General features: G+C 43.9%; 1 protein-coding gene across 2 annotated transcripts in view; it reads left to right on the top strand.

The window, feature by feature from the left end:
- The window catches only part of LOC146199184 (cytochrome P450 3A41-like), a 28346-nt gene extending 10289 nt beyond the window's left edge, over positions 1–18057 (top strand). The window contains exons 4-14 of one of the 2 annotated variants that reach the window (XM_084594648.1): positions 4151–4247; positions 5384–5500; positions 5581–5669; positions 5750–5895; positions 5977–6104; positions 7412–7553; positions 9249–9409; positions 11229–11320; positions 12451–12594; positions 13055–13217; positions 17865–18057. In XM_084594648.1, the coding sequence (XP_084450774.1) occupies positions 4151–4247; positions 5384–5500; positions 5581–5669; positions 5750–5895; positions 5977–6104; positions 7412–7553; positions 9249–9409; positions 11229–11320; positions 12451–12594; positions 13055–13217; positions 17865–17978 (1393 nt within the window). In that variant the 3' untranslated portion in view covers positions 17979–18057. The remainder of the gene's footprint in view (positions 1–4150; positions 4248–5383; positions 5501–5580; positions 5670–5749; positions 5896–5976; positions 6105–7411; positions 7554–9248; positions 9410–11228; positions 11321–12450; positions 12595–13054; positions 13218–17864) is intronic. The other variant, XM_084594647.1, reaches the window with a different exon arrangement.
- Positions 18058–19537: the final 1480 nt, after the last annotated feature.

Below are 19537 nucleotides of genomic sequence, written 5' to 3'. Positions count from 1 at the left end.
CTTGGACTGCCAGAAGATCAATTCAGTCGATATTGTCGACCATAAACCCTGACTGCTCATTGGAGGGTCAAATTCTAAAGTTAAAGCTCAGCTACTTTGGTCATCTGATGAGAAGAGAGGAGTCGCTGGAGAAAGATTTGATGTTGGGAAAGGTTGAGGGTCGCTGGAGAAGGGGTAGGCAGTGAACGCGATGGTTAGATGGCATCCTCGAGGCGCTGCAGGTGAAGTTATGTGATATTAGGAAGATAGTGGGAGACCGGAAAGCGTGGCGTGACATGGTCCATAGGGTCACGAAGAGTCGGACACGACTGAACTGAACTGACATTGCTATTACTACGATGTGCAATAAATTTTTGCTATGCTTTGTTTTGCTTGTTTGGATCCCCAATCACATTTTTTAGGAGTAATGCTGATACTTCGTATTCTTGAAACTGAAGGAGGTGGAAAACATCGACCAAAGAACAGCCAACCTTTTTTCTTTCATTTATTACCCCTTTTAATTTTCTTCTTACATATTATTTTATCCCCTGGGGCAAACAACGTTGTGGGAAAAAAAATGCGACCGCACGGAGCCGAAACATCCTTCCACCCTCATTCTCTTGGTCTGTCTTCTACTTTCGACATGCACTATCTTGACCAGACGGGACTCATTCAAGACCCTTTAATTCCTGAAACTGAAAGGATAGATACGCCTGTATTCTACACACCAGAAGTATTTTAGTACCAACCGATCGTTTTTAATTGTTTTGTTTGTTGGGTTTCATGTGCGAAAATTACTCGGGCTATGAGAGACACCGTAGTGGAGGACTCCGGAATTTCGACCACCTGGAGTTCTTTAACTTGTACTAACATCGCACAGCACACGCGTGCCTTGCTTTTCGCCTCCAGTGAAAAGCGGTCGCCGCGGCCGGGATGCGCGATCCCTCATCCTTGGGCACAACAGTCGAACGCCCTAACCACCGCACCACCACGGCTTAAAATTGAATTCTGTCAGCCGTAATCAGGTTCGACTAGAGTTTAATGAGCTAAACCATTACCTGCAACATCATTGAAAGGCCGACGCGTTGCACGCACGGTAGGCATGCGTATGTTCAAGTACCGTGGCTCAAGGCGAGCGGCGCGTACCATGCATCGCACTACGGCCAACAGCGCCACCTACACCCGGCTCGAAATGGAGGAGCGGCTTCCGTCCGCCGTTGGCGTCACCTCCCCCTTCTAGCCACCATAGCAACAGTGCCCGGCGAACAATTTGGTGTTTATGTGACTCACTCGTGTTTGATCTGTTGTAAAGCCTCTGTCTGTGTTATTGAATACCTCTGTAGTTGCGTGCTTAGCGTTTGTTTTTCTGTGAACCTCTCGTCTGTGCAATTTTAGTGTTTGTGTGTTCTTCTGTATCGTCTCTAGCTGTGTATAAAGTTTGTTTGTTTGTTACTTCTGACTCCGACCCTTACTCTGGCTTTAACCGGCGACAGCTGAGCACCAAACGGCCACCTCCTTCTGTCACTACAATTTAGTTGAATTCCGGCTGAGTTTGCCACGCAGGTCGAGGGCATCTCCTTTGGGACCGGAATAGCTACCCCCACTCACTCTAAGGGTGTCTGGGAGTGTGCGCACCGTTAAGGGCGCATCGTTAATAATCCTTCTAATTATTAACGGGTGACACTGAATCACCACGTATCTCCTCGAGAACTCAAGTGAAAGAGGTTGCACACCAACCGGTATATACAAAATCGGTCTCTCTTCGGGTGCATTCAGGGCTAGCTGGACGACCGCTTCCCTTTGTCGATAGGGCTTCATGAGGTTGCAGTGGTAAATGTTTACCTCTTTTCGTTTACCAGTCATATTTATCGCATAGTTGGATTCCGAACGTTTTTCCACAACCTCTGCTGGTCCCTCCCACTGCACATCAAGCTTGTTGCTTTAGATGCGGCCAGCAGCATTATCTTGTCTCCTGCCGAAAACGATCGCTGCCACGCGCAACGGTCGAGCTTGGCTTTCTGCTGGGCCGATCTCATGTTAGCTTCGACAAGCTCCCTGCATGACTGAAGCCGTTCTAGCAGCTGAAGTACATATTCGAGAACGGTGGGGTCGTCGCCCTGGCCCTCCCAGGATTCGCGCAGCATGCGAAGGGGTGACCTGAGCGACCGGCCGTATACCAGTTCAGCTGGGCTAAACCCGATGGTTTCGTGCGGGGAGCGCAGCGCCAACATGGTCGCCGGTAAACACGCTTCTCAGTCTAGGCGATGTTCGCAGCACAATTCCCCGAGGACTTTTTTGAGCACCGAATGCCACGCCTCTACGCTGTTATACTCTGAGGATGTCTTACAGAGCTGTGCAATATGCGAATCCCGCATTTCTCTGGAAAGGTGCTAGTGAGCGCACTCGTGAAACACTGGTCGCTTTGCAGATCAGCGGGGAAACCCACCCTAGAAAACAGTTGCAATAGACCGTCTACAATTCCTACCGAGTTTAGCTCCTTCAGGGGAATCGCCTCAGGAAACCTTGTCGCTGGGCAGTTGATAGGATAGGTAGCGATAGCCCGAAGCGGTCACAGGTACTACCGACAATATCCACAACAAGGCGCTGGAATGGCTCGCTGATCAGTGGCACAAGTTTCAGAGGTGCCTTCTGTTTATCCTGCGATTTTCCCACCCTTTTACACTTTACCCTGGACAATAAGATTCTCTCAACAGCAGAGCCTTTGTTTTCTTTATGCCGAGGTGACCGGACCAGCCGCTTCCGTGACGCAGCTCTAGGATGCTTGTTCTATATTTTGCGGCACCACTAGCTGGTCGTAGTGCACGCCTTTGGCGTCTTTGTACTGCCTGTAGATTATTCCTGCGCGCACCTTCAGAACGATATGTTCCTTCTCGCCAATCCTTCACTGACCTGACACTTTTTCGAGTGTCATCGCTCGCCTGTTCAGCCGCTATGTCATCTCGGTGCACCCTCATAAGCTCAGGGAAGCCATCCAATTGGGGAGGCAACAGAGAGATTTAAAAATTTCTCACTGGACTCACTAGGCGGCGCAGAAGAAGTCACACTCTCGAAAGGAACCGCCGCGGCATCTACGTCAGAATTTCCCTCGCCGACTGCATGCTGTTCACCTTCATCCGAATGATATAACTGGGCTGTGATTTCGTGCACCTTTAGAACGCGTAAGCGCGTGCACGGAACGGTCCCCATAGGTCAAGCCCCTTTTCTTTAATTGGTCCTCTGAGCGCTTAGAAAAGAGATAAGGGCGCTGCTCTGGCAAAGTCACTGACACCGCCGTCTTTGCATGCAGGGCTCCGAACGGGCCCTCAATTTTGACGCGTGCAACAGGCAGGCAAACGCTGTCTTCGTACGCCACCTGTCTGACCCACGCGCACTCGCCTGTAAAATCCTGTGGGGGAAACGAGCGCGGGGTGCACCACATCCATCGTGGCTGCGGAGTCGCGCAAAACATGAGAATGTTTCCCATTTACGGTCATTTCACGCATGTACGGCGCCAACAAGCGCATGTTTTCATCGTTTAGGGTGGTGAGCGAAAAAAATCTACCTTTGCCCTTCGACAGCCGCTCGCGATGTGCCCGGGCTTGTTACAGCAAAAGCAAACGGCAGGTTTTCTCGCCTCAAAGATTGTAGCACGGTCCTTCTCCCAGCTGACCCAGCTCCATGCGCAAAATGTGATCATTCGAGTATCATTAGGAGAAGCACCCCTTGCAGGGCATAGTGCACAATTCAATGTATCGAACGAACCTTTCCTCTTCACCCTAGCTTACTCATAGGAGAAAATGCTCTTGTTAATATATCATGCGTTTTTATGTTCTTAAAAGATGCCAACCTTCGTAACAAATTATGAGCTTTTTTTTTTAACCATATTCAATACATCTGCTGCATGGACAGCAGATCTTATCATGTGCTTGGCGCATGATAGCCTTAGATGCTTATGCGCCATAAAACACAACACACAACAACCTTGTGTGGGATTTCAATAAATGCGAACAACACTGCTACACTTTTTCATTAGGTTTTCAAGTAGGTATTCTGAGAGTTCGAAATAAACAGTAATTGATATATGCAGGATTGACTGTGTACATATGTGTCGGCACAAAACCATCGTGCATCTTGTTTGGAAGATGACAATAATTTTTATTACTTCTCACAGAGCCTTTGACGGACCGATGCCTACGCTCATTGTTTCTGATCCTGACTTGGTGAAACTTGTGCTCGTGAAGCATTTTCAAATCCTTCCGGATAGAAGGGTAAGTATTTTCTGTGATATCCAGATATTTTCAAGTGCCTCACACAATTTCTCAAACAATGTTCGCACGACAACGAAACATATGGTCTCTGTATACTGACACTAAAACCATTGCTTAAAAGGAAAGATGACTTGCATCATTTGTTATCTTTTCGCAAGAAGCTCCATTGTTGGGTGAAATGCCCTAAACTATTCTTGAGTACTTTTTTTATTAGCTTTAATTATTTCCTGTACGTGGTGAAATAAGGGTCGTTTCCTCCTTGGGAGTCAGTTCTTCAATGCCCTTAGTTAGCTTTTGAAAAGCTTTATTTTTTGGCTTCTCTTAGTTCGAATACATGCTTATAGAATTGAAGTTTCATTTTTTGCATTTCATGGAGGCGTTTAACTGTCGAATTCTAGGGACGCATGTTACTTTTTAATGATGACTAACAAACGAACCATATAGCTTGACATTTTGAGAAATGCTGGTGTGAGGTACGCGATATGCCACACCTTCTTAATACTTTGGTCAGTGTTGTCTACTGTTTCACGGAGAAATTTTGATAAAAATATGCCTCGAATAAACTATAAGCTCAAGTGAGAGTTAACTTGCAAGCTTTGCTGTGACAAAAAACAATTACGGAAGAAAAGTTTAGTCATGCTTGACTCCTGTCTTTAGAGTGCAATCTATCCGCATTAATCTGAACTGCAAAATCAGAAGGAAAATGCCATGAACTAAGTAAAATGAGACTGGCAGAACTACATTTGTGCAGATAAAAAAGAAATAGAGGTAAACAAGCATGTGTACTTGTGCACAGTTCTGAAATTTAGTGGGTCCTATCCAAATTCAAAGAGATTTGAGACATTGGAAAACCAGTGACCAGTTTCAAATTTCATAAAAAAAAAGAGGAATGGACATTGCGCCTTTAATATGGCAGCTGAGTTTTCACCTTGTGTTTCCATGTCTCTTTGTTGTGAGATATTTTTTATTATGCAGTGGTTCCGAGTAGCGGCTAGTCTAAGAAGAACGTTTGATCTAAAAATGTCTACTTACCACCTTCTTTCGTTGAATCTACCTTGGATAGCTGTGCGTAATCCATTTTTCAAGCTTTTGCTTTTTACTCTTTTGTTGCTTGTTTTTTGGCTTTTTGATTGCAGCGAATCAAACTGAATGACCCAATTTTGAACAATATGATGATCCTTGTTCCTGCCGATCGTTGGCGGAAAATACGTCCTGCCGCGAGTCCAGCATTCACCACCCGCAGGCTTCGTAAGGTACTAGCTAACCCTTGCAAGCAGTGGATGTTATATCATGCACTCTGTAAGCTCTAACGTGTGTGTGATCTTTGCCTCAGATGAATGAGCTCATTCAAGACTGTGTTCGTATTTCGATAAAGCATCTGCTGAAGGCTGCTGAAGACGAAAATGAGGTGAACGCCAAAGAGTAAGCGTTTTCATGTAAGAATGTTTGTCGTCCCAAATAGTTGTACTATAAGAAATCTGACACTGTTGTTGGTTCCACAGGTTTTTTGGGCATTATACCCTGGATGTCATTGCAAGATGTGCCTTTGGGACAAAACTGGACTCACACTCGGACCAGGCAAACGAGTTTGTTTCCAAAGCACGGTCAGCATTCAGTTTGAAGCCCACATTGCCAGTTACCTTAACTTGTGAGTTCCTTCTCACTAATGCCTGCATCAGCAGATGCAAAAAAAAAAAAAAAGTAACGTTTATATTGTGTTGTTTTCTAGTTTACATCTGTGGACTGTTTCCGGTTATGTGGAAGCTGCTGAGACTGAGCACCTTGGGCTCTGATGCCTTTGTATTCTTTAAAAATGTCTGCCTAGATATAATTAAAAAAAGGAAGCTGTCTTCTGCGGTGAGTGTTAATTCATTGCACAGATTTATCAGTAGCTATCACGTAAAATCACCTGACGATTAATTTGCATTATGTCATTTCATAGCTGTGCATTCTAAATTTAGGTGCATCAGGTTTATACTTAATTGCCGCACATTACAGGATTTTTTTTTGTGTGCAGTTAATTTAATCACATTGCAACCTAATAATATAGAAGTTCGAACCTCCAGTGAAAATTCTTGCATTTCCTATACTGCTGTGTCCACTTGTTTCAAACAGTCCGACCCTTTAATAGCCATTGAGCCGCGACAGATTTTAAACCGTGAGCATATTAGAGCTGCAATGTCATAAAATCCTCTTCGTTGGTGTTATGACGTTCCTGGTGTAGTTGTGCAGAAAATAAAAACTTAATGTAAGTGGGATTCAAAGCCACGGCAGCGCAAGGAGATTAAATTTTCCAACCGATGCTTTAAACCTCTTGGCCATCATTGCAGTATTTTTCTATGTGTGTAAAACTGCCAGCCTCCCACGCTTTGCTTTGGATATCGTTATCTTCAACCTTCATACGTATGCGTCACAGTCAGAACTCAAGAGAATGCAGTAACTTCCACATGCAAAGCCTTACTTCGAACGCATGGTTCATTTTCTGCGACGGTTTCCAACGCAAGAGCGCATGGGCAAGGAAAAAAAAAGTAAAAAAATGAAAACAAAAATGGCATTAAGGAAGCTTAGTCTGATTAGCATATAGTGTGTCAAATATTTCAGAACTGCAGGATATTTGAACCACGACAGCAGGATAACAAATAGCCTAAATTGTCATTCGTATGAATGAACTCCATTTTTCAGCACAAATCATTCGTGGAACTGGATCCCACATGCGAACGCATTACCCCTGCATCGATTGCAATGACTGCCCGTGAATGTTTAAAATCTAACTGGCTTAATTCTTTAATTGACTTTTAATTTCGAGCATTCAAGATGGCAGTGGCCAACCGTGATAGATGGTGGATGTGTTCTGTTCTGACCCTAATTTGCAGAATAAATCTTCTGTCAAAATGACTGCATTTCAACTGAAAAAATCACATATATATTTAGGTAATGGTACTAAGTAAATGTGTTCAAGGGTTTCTCAATACACCATGCATTGTTGACCAGCTAGGTGTTGTTTTTTCGCATGAAAATACATTTTTTGATATAGCAAAGGTTGCGATTGCTTTGCAAGGAGAGTTATTATTAAACGTTTGTGGAAAATAAATGACAATATTTCTCATGTGCAGCAATTTGTGTCGATTCCTGACAGCGTCTGATGTCACCTTTTTTCACTGCAGAAACATCAAGATTTCTTGCAGTTGATGGTCGATGCTCAAGATGGTGGGCTCCAGGCTAGTCCTGAGGGACCAGAAGATGCTGAAGATAAGCTGTTTAATTTGGGAACAACACAAGCAACCGAGCAAACTACTGATTCGAAAGGTTAGCAGTATGTTTATCCAGGAAGGCTGTGAAAGTACTTTTCAATGTTTATTTTTGCGCAATACCATTAAGGACCCAGCCTAACGAACAACCCTGCATTGGCATTGTGAGCGAAAAGTCACAATCATGCCTCTTGTAAGTGACATCGTCGGGCACTGATAGGCCAGCGGGCTGTGTGACGCCACGAGAGTGCATGACATGGTCCAGTTGGCATGAGCTCCTGTGAGGCAGGATTTGAACCCAGGATCCTTGAGTCTCAAGTGAGACACACTACCCTGCACCACAAAGTAGGTACGTTTGTCGGTTAAAGTAGGCTCTCTATGTCGAGTGGTTTTGCCAATGACTATGCTAATGAGCACGTGAGACAACAGAGGCACAAATGATAAGATCAGCAATGAAGCCAGTATAAGTCCATATGTGCGAACAAGTATTCCCTAGGGAAACCGTAAGCGAAAGCAAGAGGGGCACGAAAAAGGATTAGGGGTTAAGCAAGTATAAAAGAGTATGTGCGTGGACAAATATTTCCTAAAAGAGGATGTGGAGGCAAAAACACTAATGCTGCCACATCATATCCTTTGAGGTGAAGCCTTTGATCTTAACAATTTGTTGAGTTAAGAGGTGTAAGTGCAGTGATGTTGCACTTCCCTGTTCAACACGGATACAATATGCTTGCTGATCTCATGCTGACATTACTGATTGAAGAGGAGCAACGTTTGTCTTATGAGTGAAGTCATTGAGGCAGATCGTTTCAGCATCATCGTTGCAAGCTAAATTACGTCCCCTACAAGACAAAGGCCTCTCTCAGAGGCCTCCAATCAGCCTTGTTGTGTGCCAGCTCTGGCCCTTCTATCCTTTCAGATTTTTTAGCCTCGCTTCATTACGCCACTCTGCAATTCTTGCCTATGTTCGCCTTTCCTTGCAATTCCACTCCCCAAGTTGACTGTTGGTTAACTATTTGGTGGTGGACGACGGCTTTTGCTGCGGCGCGCTTCTTTCTTTCCTTTCTTTCTTCTCTATTTTCTCTTCTGTCTGCACGAGGAAGCGGAGGTGGCTCAGCTACAGAGCCAGTAGCAGGCCCGTGCATTTTCTTTTCCTTCTTCCTACAGCCACAACAACAACAGAGAGAGGGGGAATTCATCGCAAAGTACGCCTGAACGGGATTGTTAGATTCTATTAGACGGGCTCGAGCTGCTGTTCCTCTAGCTGCTGTCCACGCTTGCCATTTGGGGACAGCGGTCTCCCGTTGCTCATCAGCTGAAAGCTTGCGAACGGCAACTAGCTAGCTGAAGCGTGTGGCTGGTAGGGCGCCTACATTAACATCTCACAGGTCGACATCGAGAGTAGACTGTCTCAGCAACCTCGCGGTATATAAAGTACATCTCTTGTATTCAGCTATGGTATCATTTATTTGTGTTTAGTTCATAACAGATACTGCCCTCTTCCTACCCTTCTGTGTTACTTCTGTAATTTTTCTCTCCAGTGGTTTAAAATGTTTACTCCTCAATCCTTTTAGCGTATCATTCTAACATTTTCTTTGGCACTTTTTAAAAGTTAGCTAAATTGCTAAAAAACAACCTTACTTTTACTGCAGCCAGCAGGGCCAACCTGCTGGCTGCAGTAAAAGTGATGGGCGCCTGATGCCTGTAGCAGCTTGTACTTTTATGTTTGCTGTCTCCGATTACTGTTACTACACAGTGATCACTGAAGATGAAGCCTTGTCCCAGTGCGTCGTGTTCTTCATTGCCGGGCTAGACACAACTTCCTCGGTGATTGCATACACTGCCTACCTGCTGGCCATGCACCCACATGTTCAGCAGAGACTCCGCGAAGAAGTGGACGACTGTGTTAAAAAACATGTGAGTTTTTCTCAAGCGAAAACATGTTGCGGGGACGAAATACATAATAACTGAGCTTCATGAAAGTGAGATCTGTGAAAGAAAAAAGGAAAGTAGTTGCTCAATGAACCGCTTAGGTGATGTATAATTTGCTGCAAAAATTTTCTAGACATTCTGCCTGTTGCTGCAAGGGGTGTTCGGTTGTGCAGAATATCCTCTCAAGGATTTTGAAGTTGTTGCTGCTGGGCCGACATGTATATGTGGTTTGGTTTATGGGGTTTAACATCTGAAAGTAGCTCCTTCATCGAAACCCAGCCACTGAGGCCGGAGTCGAACCTACGTGTTCCAGCTTAGTAGGAAAACGCCCTAATCACTGAGACTTTATAGCGGCCAGGCGTTCGGAGGCCATTTCACAAAGAAAAACATGCACTACTTTTTCTAACACAGTTTTAGTGCTGATAGTTTTCCAACTGGTGATGCAGTGGCATAAATTCTGTTGAATACAGTTGAAAAGAGACCTCTGATACATATAAGGTTTGGATAATACATTTCAGGATAGTTAATTGTTCATTTTATCATTTGAGATGGAAAAAAGTTATGGGGTATACTTAAGCTCCACCTTTAAGGGCATGCCGTGATAATATAGGCTACCGCCCGACATATAAAACCCTGCTTCAACCCTATGAAAGTGCGCGCGTTTCCGAGGGGTAGCATGAGTGCATGACTGCCTTGACATCCAAGAGCACTGGAAGGTTGATTTTCATTCCACCTTCCCATCCCAAAGGAGCAACCTGATTTGGCAGCTCCTTCCAACGTTTTTATCATGTGGTTTCGTTAAGTCGCATGAACCACTGAAGAATCAGTGCCCGGCCGTGCCAGTTGCCAGCTACCACCTACCTACCTGCCAGCGCCATTACCGTGACTTTTTGTTGACTACAGCGATGCTGGACTTTCTTTTTAATGGGACCTTTAATGCTGTCTTATTAAAAATTAGTTGGGGTTCAACTCCACCTAAACTGATCAAGCCATATGAAAGCACTGTTTGGCATGGTTTTGTTTTGTGGTCTAGCATTGAAAGACAGGCACAGAGTTTGGCGAAGTATTAAACATTTTTATTTGACTTGTTTTTTTGGGGGGAAAGTAAAGGCGCAATATCTGTCCTAATTCTTGGTGGGTACCATCGCTAACTTTGAATGGCATACAATTGGAGGTAACATATATGTCACTAGTTCGAATCCTTGTCACCAACTAGCCTTCAGCTCGACTAGAAGATGGATGCTAAATGGGAACACAATCGTATGACAACTCCTTGAACGCTGTGCAGAGTTGTATCAGAGTTTTGATGCTAAATCACGTAACACTTTCGACATCACTTCCTTTTCACACTTTTTGCTCACACTTCCTGTTCATGCCACTCATGAGGCAAATAAGGCTTCCTCAAAACAGCACATAAACACAACAGACAAATAAAAGGAAAAACGAGACACAGACACTGACTAACAACTAAAGTTTAAGAAGAAGAACAAAGCTAGAGAGCGAAGATTAGCAGCGGCAATAATGCAGGAACAGTACAGAGAGAGAGGAGGGGGGTGGGGGATTTTAATGAATATATGAGATGAGGAAAACTAGAATCGATAGCCCTTTGATACTCTTTCTGGACAGAGATGTGTTTTCTCTTGGGACCTGGATGATTCTAATTTTACAAAGAAAACTGGTTTAGATTAAAGGAGCAGCCCAGTGTTTAAATCTCTATGTTAAGGTTGTGACATTTCAGACAGAAAAAAACGTTGTATGTCCACATGCTAGTTTTTTAACCACTTTACTCTCATCTTCCTTCAAGGGTGAAGAGCCGAGTCTTGATAATATTTCCAAGTTGAAATATTTGAACTGTGTCATATCAGAGAGCTTGAGGCTTTACCCACCAGCTGTACTGTAAGTGTACCATGTTTTACACAGTCATTTTCTCTTCTTAGTATCGTGAGTGGTAATGGGCACAAACATTGTGAGCACATTTTTGTGGCATCATGCATCAAGCAGTAAGAGCAGTGCCCTTTGTTTCTGTGCATATAAAGAAGGGTTTCATGCCAAATCCATTACCATTTTTATTCATGTAGGCTGTTTGGGCTTGTACTCTGCATGCTTTTCGCTGAAAAGCATTTAACAAGCTCTCATGAGTAAATGACAAAAGTATATAACAAAAGGCTTGCCAGGAGTAAATGCTGAAGATTATTCAGAGGGTTCAAGCAATATTGGGACTAAAATTGCTGTCGTGCAAGTTAATTGGCCGAGCACTAACCCATTATACACAGAAGGAGCTCTGCTCGGTGCTGTAAGTTGGGTTGTGGCCCATTCTCCGAAATATTCTTTTTTTATTTGTAGTGCAGCTGACTTTCTGCGCGGTACTGTTGGCATTTCAGCAATGAATGTATAGCAACTCGTGACTATACTTTAATGTGCCAGATTTCTTAATTTCTCGCAGTGTATCTTCAGCATCATTGCAGCTCCTTTACAGTCTGACCCTGTCCCAGCACCTCATTTATAATTTCAAACACGCTCGCACGAGTAAATCAAGGTATAGACCAGATCTTACTCTTGGGTTCCGCGGAATTCAGCCCAAGAACCCCTGCTAGGCTGACCCCGCTCAAAAGATAAAGCGTTCTTAAAATCAGCTAATCATTCTTCTACACCGTTTCTACTAACTAGTCATGATGCAGTGAGTTATAAAGGGTTGTGATAACTCCTGAGAGTGCACATAGGTTGTCACTTTTACCAGTCTGCACAAAGTCAAAAACTTCACTTTAGTTTTTTTACTATAAGCAGGCCGTCTACTTTGAGCAGACTGAACTTGCTTTGCAAAAATAGGTGCTGTTATTGATGGCTTATATGTAATTAAGCTGCTGAATATAGTACCACAGCAGCCCATCTGAATGTATCTATCTTATTGTTTTATTATGTATTGCATTCAGATTTTAGAACAAGAGGACTGAATTGACTCAGATTTTAGAATTACAAGTACAGTGAAAGTATTTCTGATATATTTTTGTACATGTTGCTGCAAAAAGAATTGAAAGGACAGCCTGTGAAGACTTCACCCTGGGTGACACCGGATTCAGGCTCCCAAAGAACTGTGTCGTGCGGGTCCCAGTTTATGCAATGCATCATGACCCTGAGTACTTTGAAGACCCCGAGAAGTTTGACCCTGAAAGGTATGCTACTCAAATGCAAATACATGCAACTATCACACTCTTGGAGGACGCAGTTGTATCTCAGTTGATTTTTTTTAGGACTGTCACTATAGCTTTAGCTCGGGGCTGAAAAGCTAAAAAAAAACGCAATATTCTAAAATGTTCTTATATTGTACTGAATCACTGGAGCTATTTATGTAGTCTTAATGAGGCTAGACAAAACAAAACTAAGTGTTCAATTTTCAGAGACACATTGAGTTCTGTTTGTTTATATAAATGTCTACTGTTCAGTCAATAACGTTTTATCGCTTTATTTACATAAGAAATGGGCTGGATGTAGTAATTTTTTCTGTTAGTTTCATGCTGGCGAATGTCAAGACCATTATGAACTTGCCTGCTTTTGCTTAATTGTTCCTCGGCATGTTGTAGCGTCCTTTTTTGTAACAATTAGCCATTGCTGTAAATGCTTACCACAATATAGGTTCAATGAAGAGAACATTGGCTTGATTCGACCATACTCCTACCTGCCATTTGGGGCTGGGCCAAGGAACTGCATCGGAATGAGGTTTGCTCTGCAGGTTGTGAAGACCTGCATGTTTAATGTCATTCGCAACGTTCAGCTGCTGCAGGTTCAAAACACACAGGTCAGTAGCATGTACTACCGCAGCTGTGTTCTTGTTTGCAAAATGGTGAAGTTTGAACTGCAGTTGGCACTCTACAGCAGTCTACACATAAGGATCGCTTTATTGTGGAGCTTCATTCTGCTGTGCTTGTAGCTAGCAAGATTGCGAGACAGGAATGGATTCATTGTCCTCTCCAGGGATGACTGAATGGCAGCACTCTAACTTATGGTTGACAGACTTATTGTAGACCATGGTTAGGGGGAAAAGGCAGAATTGAGGAAATGTGTTGCAGATCCCCTTCGAGAAACACACCAACATAAGAGTTTTGTTTGCATAATAAAATCAAGGCACTGCCGGCCAACGGACGCATTTTGGTGTGTTTGGCAAATGAACTGTGCACTATTCAGCATCTGCTGAATAACCATTAGTGTCATCTGAACAAAAAAAAACAAGATTCCAATTGGCTTTGCTAATAAGAAATGCACTGGAACTGACTGGAACAAATTTTAAAATCTTTACTTCCATTTGCTTGCACTCGAGTCAGAGGAGGATTCAAGGAGAAAAAGGAGAACTGGACTTGTCATTCGGAAGGAACTGGGACCATTTTGGAAATAATTGCCTCCTGTTGGTTACAGTTGAGTCATGGTTGAAACCAGTTGAGTATAGCTGGTCTTGCCAAATAATACCGTTTGGGGTTCCAGTGGGTTTTAATTGGTAGATCACATTCCTATTGTACTCTCTGTTTTATCAGCCTTTGCCAACTGGTTATTTCAGTTTGTTTTGCCAGTAGGTCCAATTGGTCCAATTGGTATGACCAACTGCTCCTAATTTATCCATGTGAAAATTTGCAAATCTGACAGAACATGGCAAAACTAGTATTCTTTCTATAATAATAGCTTTCATGTGCTTAATCTCCTAAACTGTATACATAATTTGCACTTTTTCTGCAATACATATGAAATCAAAACACTGTGCTGAACTGACAAGTGCTGCCAGCCACACTATGAGAGTCCTATAAATGGTGATATAATTGTGGAAGCAAAAGGGAATTCTGTAGGTATGTTTCTGGCTTATACTAGCAATTCCTGATTATACTAATCTCTCTTGAGTGTGATGCATGATTGCTTGTTTCACTTTATTCAAGAATATGTTTTCGGCTTAGGCTAGCAGTGTCTGATTATGCTAATCTCATTTCTTGAGTGTGGTGCATGACTGTTTGCTTCACTTGATTTCTACAAAAGCATATTGTGGTCATAACTTTTATTCCTCTGCAAAAATATTGGCACATTAAGACTAAGTGTCATCCTCACAAATTGCCCCGCCGGGGTGGTGCAGTGTTTAAGGCACTCTGCTGCTGTGCCCAGGAATGCGGGATCAAATCCTGGCTGCGGCGGCCGCTTTTCGATGGATGCGAAAAGTAATAAGCCCGTGTTCTGGGCGATGTCAGTGCACATTAAAGAACCCCAGGTGGTCGCAATTTCCAGAGCCCTCCACTACGACATACTCATAGCCTGAGTTGCTTTGGGACGTTAAATTCCGTAAACAAAACCAAACCATCATCCTCACAGATAAGTTTGTTTTTACACATTAATATTGCTCAAATATGCATTCCCTTAATGTGCATTATGAAGCGAAATCTTCACTATGCCCTTTATCACCCAAGGTCAACCTGGGCGTTCGCTTGACCTTCAATGATCCAGAGGTCACAGTGTGGTTTTATAGCTAACCATGGTACCACCTATGGTGTACCACCACCTTGACTTTTGATGGCAGATACAGCATCACGTGTTCCCTTCTGTAACTGACGGCGTCCTCCACACCATAGTCTTGCCAATTTAATCGCTGCAGAACCATGTCTGCCCATGCCTAAATTGAAGCTTAACCAAAGCAAAAACATGCAAAATGATGCTTTCGCTTCGCCTAACTAGGCTTAGTAGAGTTAAACCTCAGCCATTTTTTTTTCATCTTCGTATAAAGTTACATATATTGTGAATGTCTCCTAATTGCTACATTGGTGCAATTACTACATTGGTGCTACTAGGCAAGCTTCAGTTGGTCCAATTGTTTACTAACAGATGATTGAAAATTTTCTATTTGGTACAGATTTGAACTTCTTTGATTGCAGCCGAAATCTCTACCTCTTTTTGTTGTTGGGATGTCGACATTACTTGTACACTCAAACCATGCAAGAGGAACAGGCAAGAAAATTTACAATAAGTCGATATGCAGTGCAGTGTAATTTAGACAGTTTGGTTTAATCTATGGGTTTTAATGCTCCAAAGTGATTCAAGCTGTGAGGGACACCATGGTGGAAGTTTCAGGATAATTTCGACCATCTGAGATTCTTTAGTGTGCCCTGTACAAGAGCTATTTGTAATTCGCTTCCATCAAAATGTGTCCTATGCGGCCAGGATCTGACCCCAAACTCGCGGCTGAACCAATGCTGCGGGACAGTTTAGTCAATGATATATGCTTTCTGGAGAACAAAAAAACCCTGGAGAGGTAGCATGCGGCAGTTACCTTGATGCCTAGAAAGAAGGGATTCGATGCTATGGCATGCAATCATTTATTACTGCAGCATGCGCACATGCGCGGACCGGTGGATCAAAAAAAAAAGGTAACAGCTCGGAACTTGCCACTGCAGGCACCCGCACGAGGGGGCGCACCAAAATGCGCACTATACTTTCTATACGGTCTATAGCAGAATCCTTCAAAGAACTCTGGCTACAGACCAACACCCTGTTTGCAAACAAAGGGGGGCTCTCGACGCCGCAGAAAACCAGGGATGAAATGTAGGCTTAGCGCCTACAGGAATACATGCAAGCAAACGTTTTCAAAGAGGTCTTCTGATTGCATGTACTAGCTGTATACAACCAAGGACGAGATAGATGTGGACAACACGAACGCTAACTTTCAACTGATCGTTTATTGACACAATGGCACAATAAATACACCTTGCACTATGACGTCACCCGACACAAACCCCGACATCACGTGACCGCGCGCAAATTTTTGCTGTCTGAGAAACAGATGGTGTACTGACACAGAATGCACCCGCGTTTTTAATCAGATCAGCCTCGGATACTTCCCTGACATCTTTGCACATATGATTGGCTAATATTTTGCATGCGTTAAAAAACGGTTTGCACTCTCTTTTCATTCTTTTCCGCACAGTCATGACAATGCACAGAGAGATTACCATCCCTGCAGTTGCCTACATTTCTCCTGTGCTCCAATAATCTCTTCACACATCGGCCAGTTCGGCCGATGTATCTCGAGCCGCATGGTATACGGTAATTTCATACACTACCCCGGAGGTACCAGCTACGAAGGGGCCCCCAATGTATGATTGTGCACTGCTGTTTAGGCTTTAGAAAAGGATCTTGGTCTAGGCTAGTTGGTTCAAAACTTTCAAAAATTAACACAGCGCGAAGAGACTGGACCCAGGAAGAAGACACACCAGACAGCGCCCAGCCCGTCTTGTGTGAGTCTTATTCATATGTCCGGTTTCTTCGCACTGTGTCAGTTTTTGAAACTTTAGACAAGGGTTCGTTATTTTGAGTAGTTTTCCCAGCTTCTCGGGCGCCAGTAGCAACACTCTGACATTGCTGCGTTTCGCAACCCTTTTTAGGCGATGCAAGGTGCTATGCAAATAGGGAATTACCACTGTTCTTTTTGCGTTGCCTTTGCTCAGTCTGTCTCTTTTCTTTGTTTCATCTAATATCCCTTCAGATACAGATACAGTGGGGCTGGTCGGATATCCCGATAACATGAAACGCGCGTTACTTGCCTTTGAAAACCATGGGTCATTGAGTGACAACAGGATTTTTTCAGGGTATTATTTAAGCACTGCTTGGCTATTGCTCTCTTATCATGTTTGGAGTGTGATGAGTAAAACAGTAGCAGGGGTTTGTCGGCCCTTGGTTGATACTCTCAATAAACGGAGCAAATGCACATCGCGCACAAGCGGCTGTTCCGCCCACCGAGGACGACTATAGAGTCACAGCGCCACAATTCACAACGGCGGAAGACAGGAGCCACCCCTGTGCACAGACCATAAAGAGTACGCTGCCGCCACTCGAGTCTGGCCATGCTTCACTAAATAAACGGGGAGACCTATTCAAACTTATAGCGCCAATTTGAAGGCACTCACAACAATTCCTGAGGCTCTGAAAGCCTAGATCCAGTGAGTTTCACTTGCTCACACAGCACCGCTGGCACACAACAACAGCAAATCATACTCCAACAGAATTGTATGCAGTGGCAGTGCAGCCATGTTGCGTGGGAAATGGTACATCAGAGGGAAAGCTGTCATTTTTTATAGTGAAAGATATACTACATGAACACCAAAGCTGCAAAAGCCGGGCGATTTCTCGAACCTGGCCTTAATTTAAAGGTTAAATTAAGGCCATGGTACCACCTATGGAGTACCACCACTTGACCTTTGGCGGAAGATGGCGTCCTCGACACAACAGTCTTGGCAATTTTATTGCTGCAAAGCCATGTCTGCTTACGTTTAAACCTAAACCTAACCAGAGCAAAACAACTCTTTCGCTTCGCCTAACTAGTTTTACCAGAGTAGCGAATTTTCACTGTATCAAGTTATTTCGCAATTTTTTTACGCATTCACTATACCAATGTTTTACTGCACTTTTTGCATATTTATAGGTGCCTCTGAAGATGGTCAGAAGCCTTGGTCAGCTGGCTTGTGAAGACATTATCATTGGTGTGCGAAAAAGAGGGAAAAAAACGCTAAGAGCGGAAGCCTGCTCCGGTTCCTGACGGAAAACCATTTACACGAGTTTCTATAATATGCCTTATGACAAGCTTGCGTACAAAAAAAAAAGAAAAAAGAAAAAGAGGGTTGTGATTTTTTTTTGATTGGCACATGTAACCCATGCCATAACTTTTGGAATGACATGGTTCAAATCAGGGAATACGTGGTAGAAAGTTTTCATATTAAAGGGGTATAGACACCTAATTTTTAGGTTCGTGTTTTATCCTTTGTAATGATGTCTTAGACATTACGGTGCATGGATCAACAGGTCATATTCGCCTGTGACTGCTGAAAAATTTATAGTAGGATTTCTTTTCTCACCGGTTTCGGTTTCAGTTTCAGCAGCCAATCGATGGCTGTAACGTCAAAGTCAAATCTAGGTAACGTGAGGGATGAAAATATAGCAATATAATCATTCTAGTATCGTTTGAATTCAGTAAAATAACGCCCTGTACCCAAAGGAGTTTCAAGACACCCGTGCTTAGTGCTGTGTAGTTGAGCCACCTCCGCTGCCTCATGCGGACAGAAGAGAAAATAGAGAAGAAATCAAAAGAAGAGGAAGAGAAAGACGCGCGCCGCAACAACCATCGTACACCACCGAAGCGGTGGCGGGTGCAATGACGGCCTACAACAGATAAAAATTCGGTGGTAGGCTAGTACCCCCGCCGCAAGCGGCGGTGACCTGCCTGTCCCAGACCTACCAGAATCAGCCACCCTCCATCCCCTTCCCCCGACCTACTTAGTGCGAATCTCTAGGTGAGGTAGTATTGTGTACTACATAGAAGGTAGCATATCCTACTAGCCTTCAATGGCAAACTGTAATGCACGAAGGTGCTGATGTTCACTAACCTATTCTAACTGGTGCTGGTACTGTTCACTAACTTCCGGGGGTAGTGAATTTTACTAGCTGTACTTTTACTACCTCGAGTTACTAAGAAGGTAGTGATCTATGTGACAAGTAAAATGTTAGTAGTTCATTAGTGAATTCTCCAACCTTTCTCTAAGAATGTACCATTCCCGGATCCGTGCATGTGGCTAGAGTTACTTTATATGCTGCCTTTGGTAGCATATACAGTAACTCTATGTGGGGCCAGGAGCAGCCGCCCTCCCCCAGCCCGCGGTTGCCGTTGCTGTAGGCAATAATTAGCGAAACTGTTCGCAGTTCGTGCTTGTTCACCTGCCGATGCTTTCTGATCAATACTTAGAATAATCCCCACGAAATTTTTGAAAACTCCTCTGTGCCTCACTAGGGCACCTGCGGATATCCTGTAGCATTTTGTGAGCGGAGCCGTGGGTGGGGGAGGGTCTCCTGGCCCTGCGGGACTGGGAATGGTGAGCCGCCATTTGAGGCGGGGGCTCGTGACGGCGGTAGCCCGTCATTGCATCCGCCACCGCTTCCATTCTCTGCTCCGTGGGGCCAGAAGCGGCCCCCTCCCCCAGCCCACTGTTCCATCCACAAAATGCTACAAGGTAACCGTAGGTGTCCTAGTGAGGCTCAGAGGAGTTTCATAAATTCTCGTGTGAATTATTTTAAGTATCGGTCAGAAAGTGTCATCAGGTGATC

The sequence above is a fragment of the Amblyomma maculatum genome, chromosome 2 (assembly GCF_055883805.1).
Source record: "Amblyomma maculatum isolate TAMU_Amacu chromosome 2, ASM5588380v1, whole genome shotgun sequence".
NCBI classification, from domain to species: domain Eukaryota; kingdom Metazoa; phylum Arthropoda; class Arachnida; order Ixodida; family Ixodidae; genus Amblyomma; species Amblyomma maculatum.
Note: the sequence above shows the minus strand (reverse complement) of the source record. Positions and strands in the feature narration are given on the sequence as shown.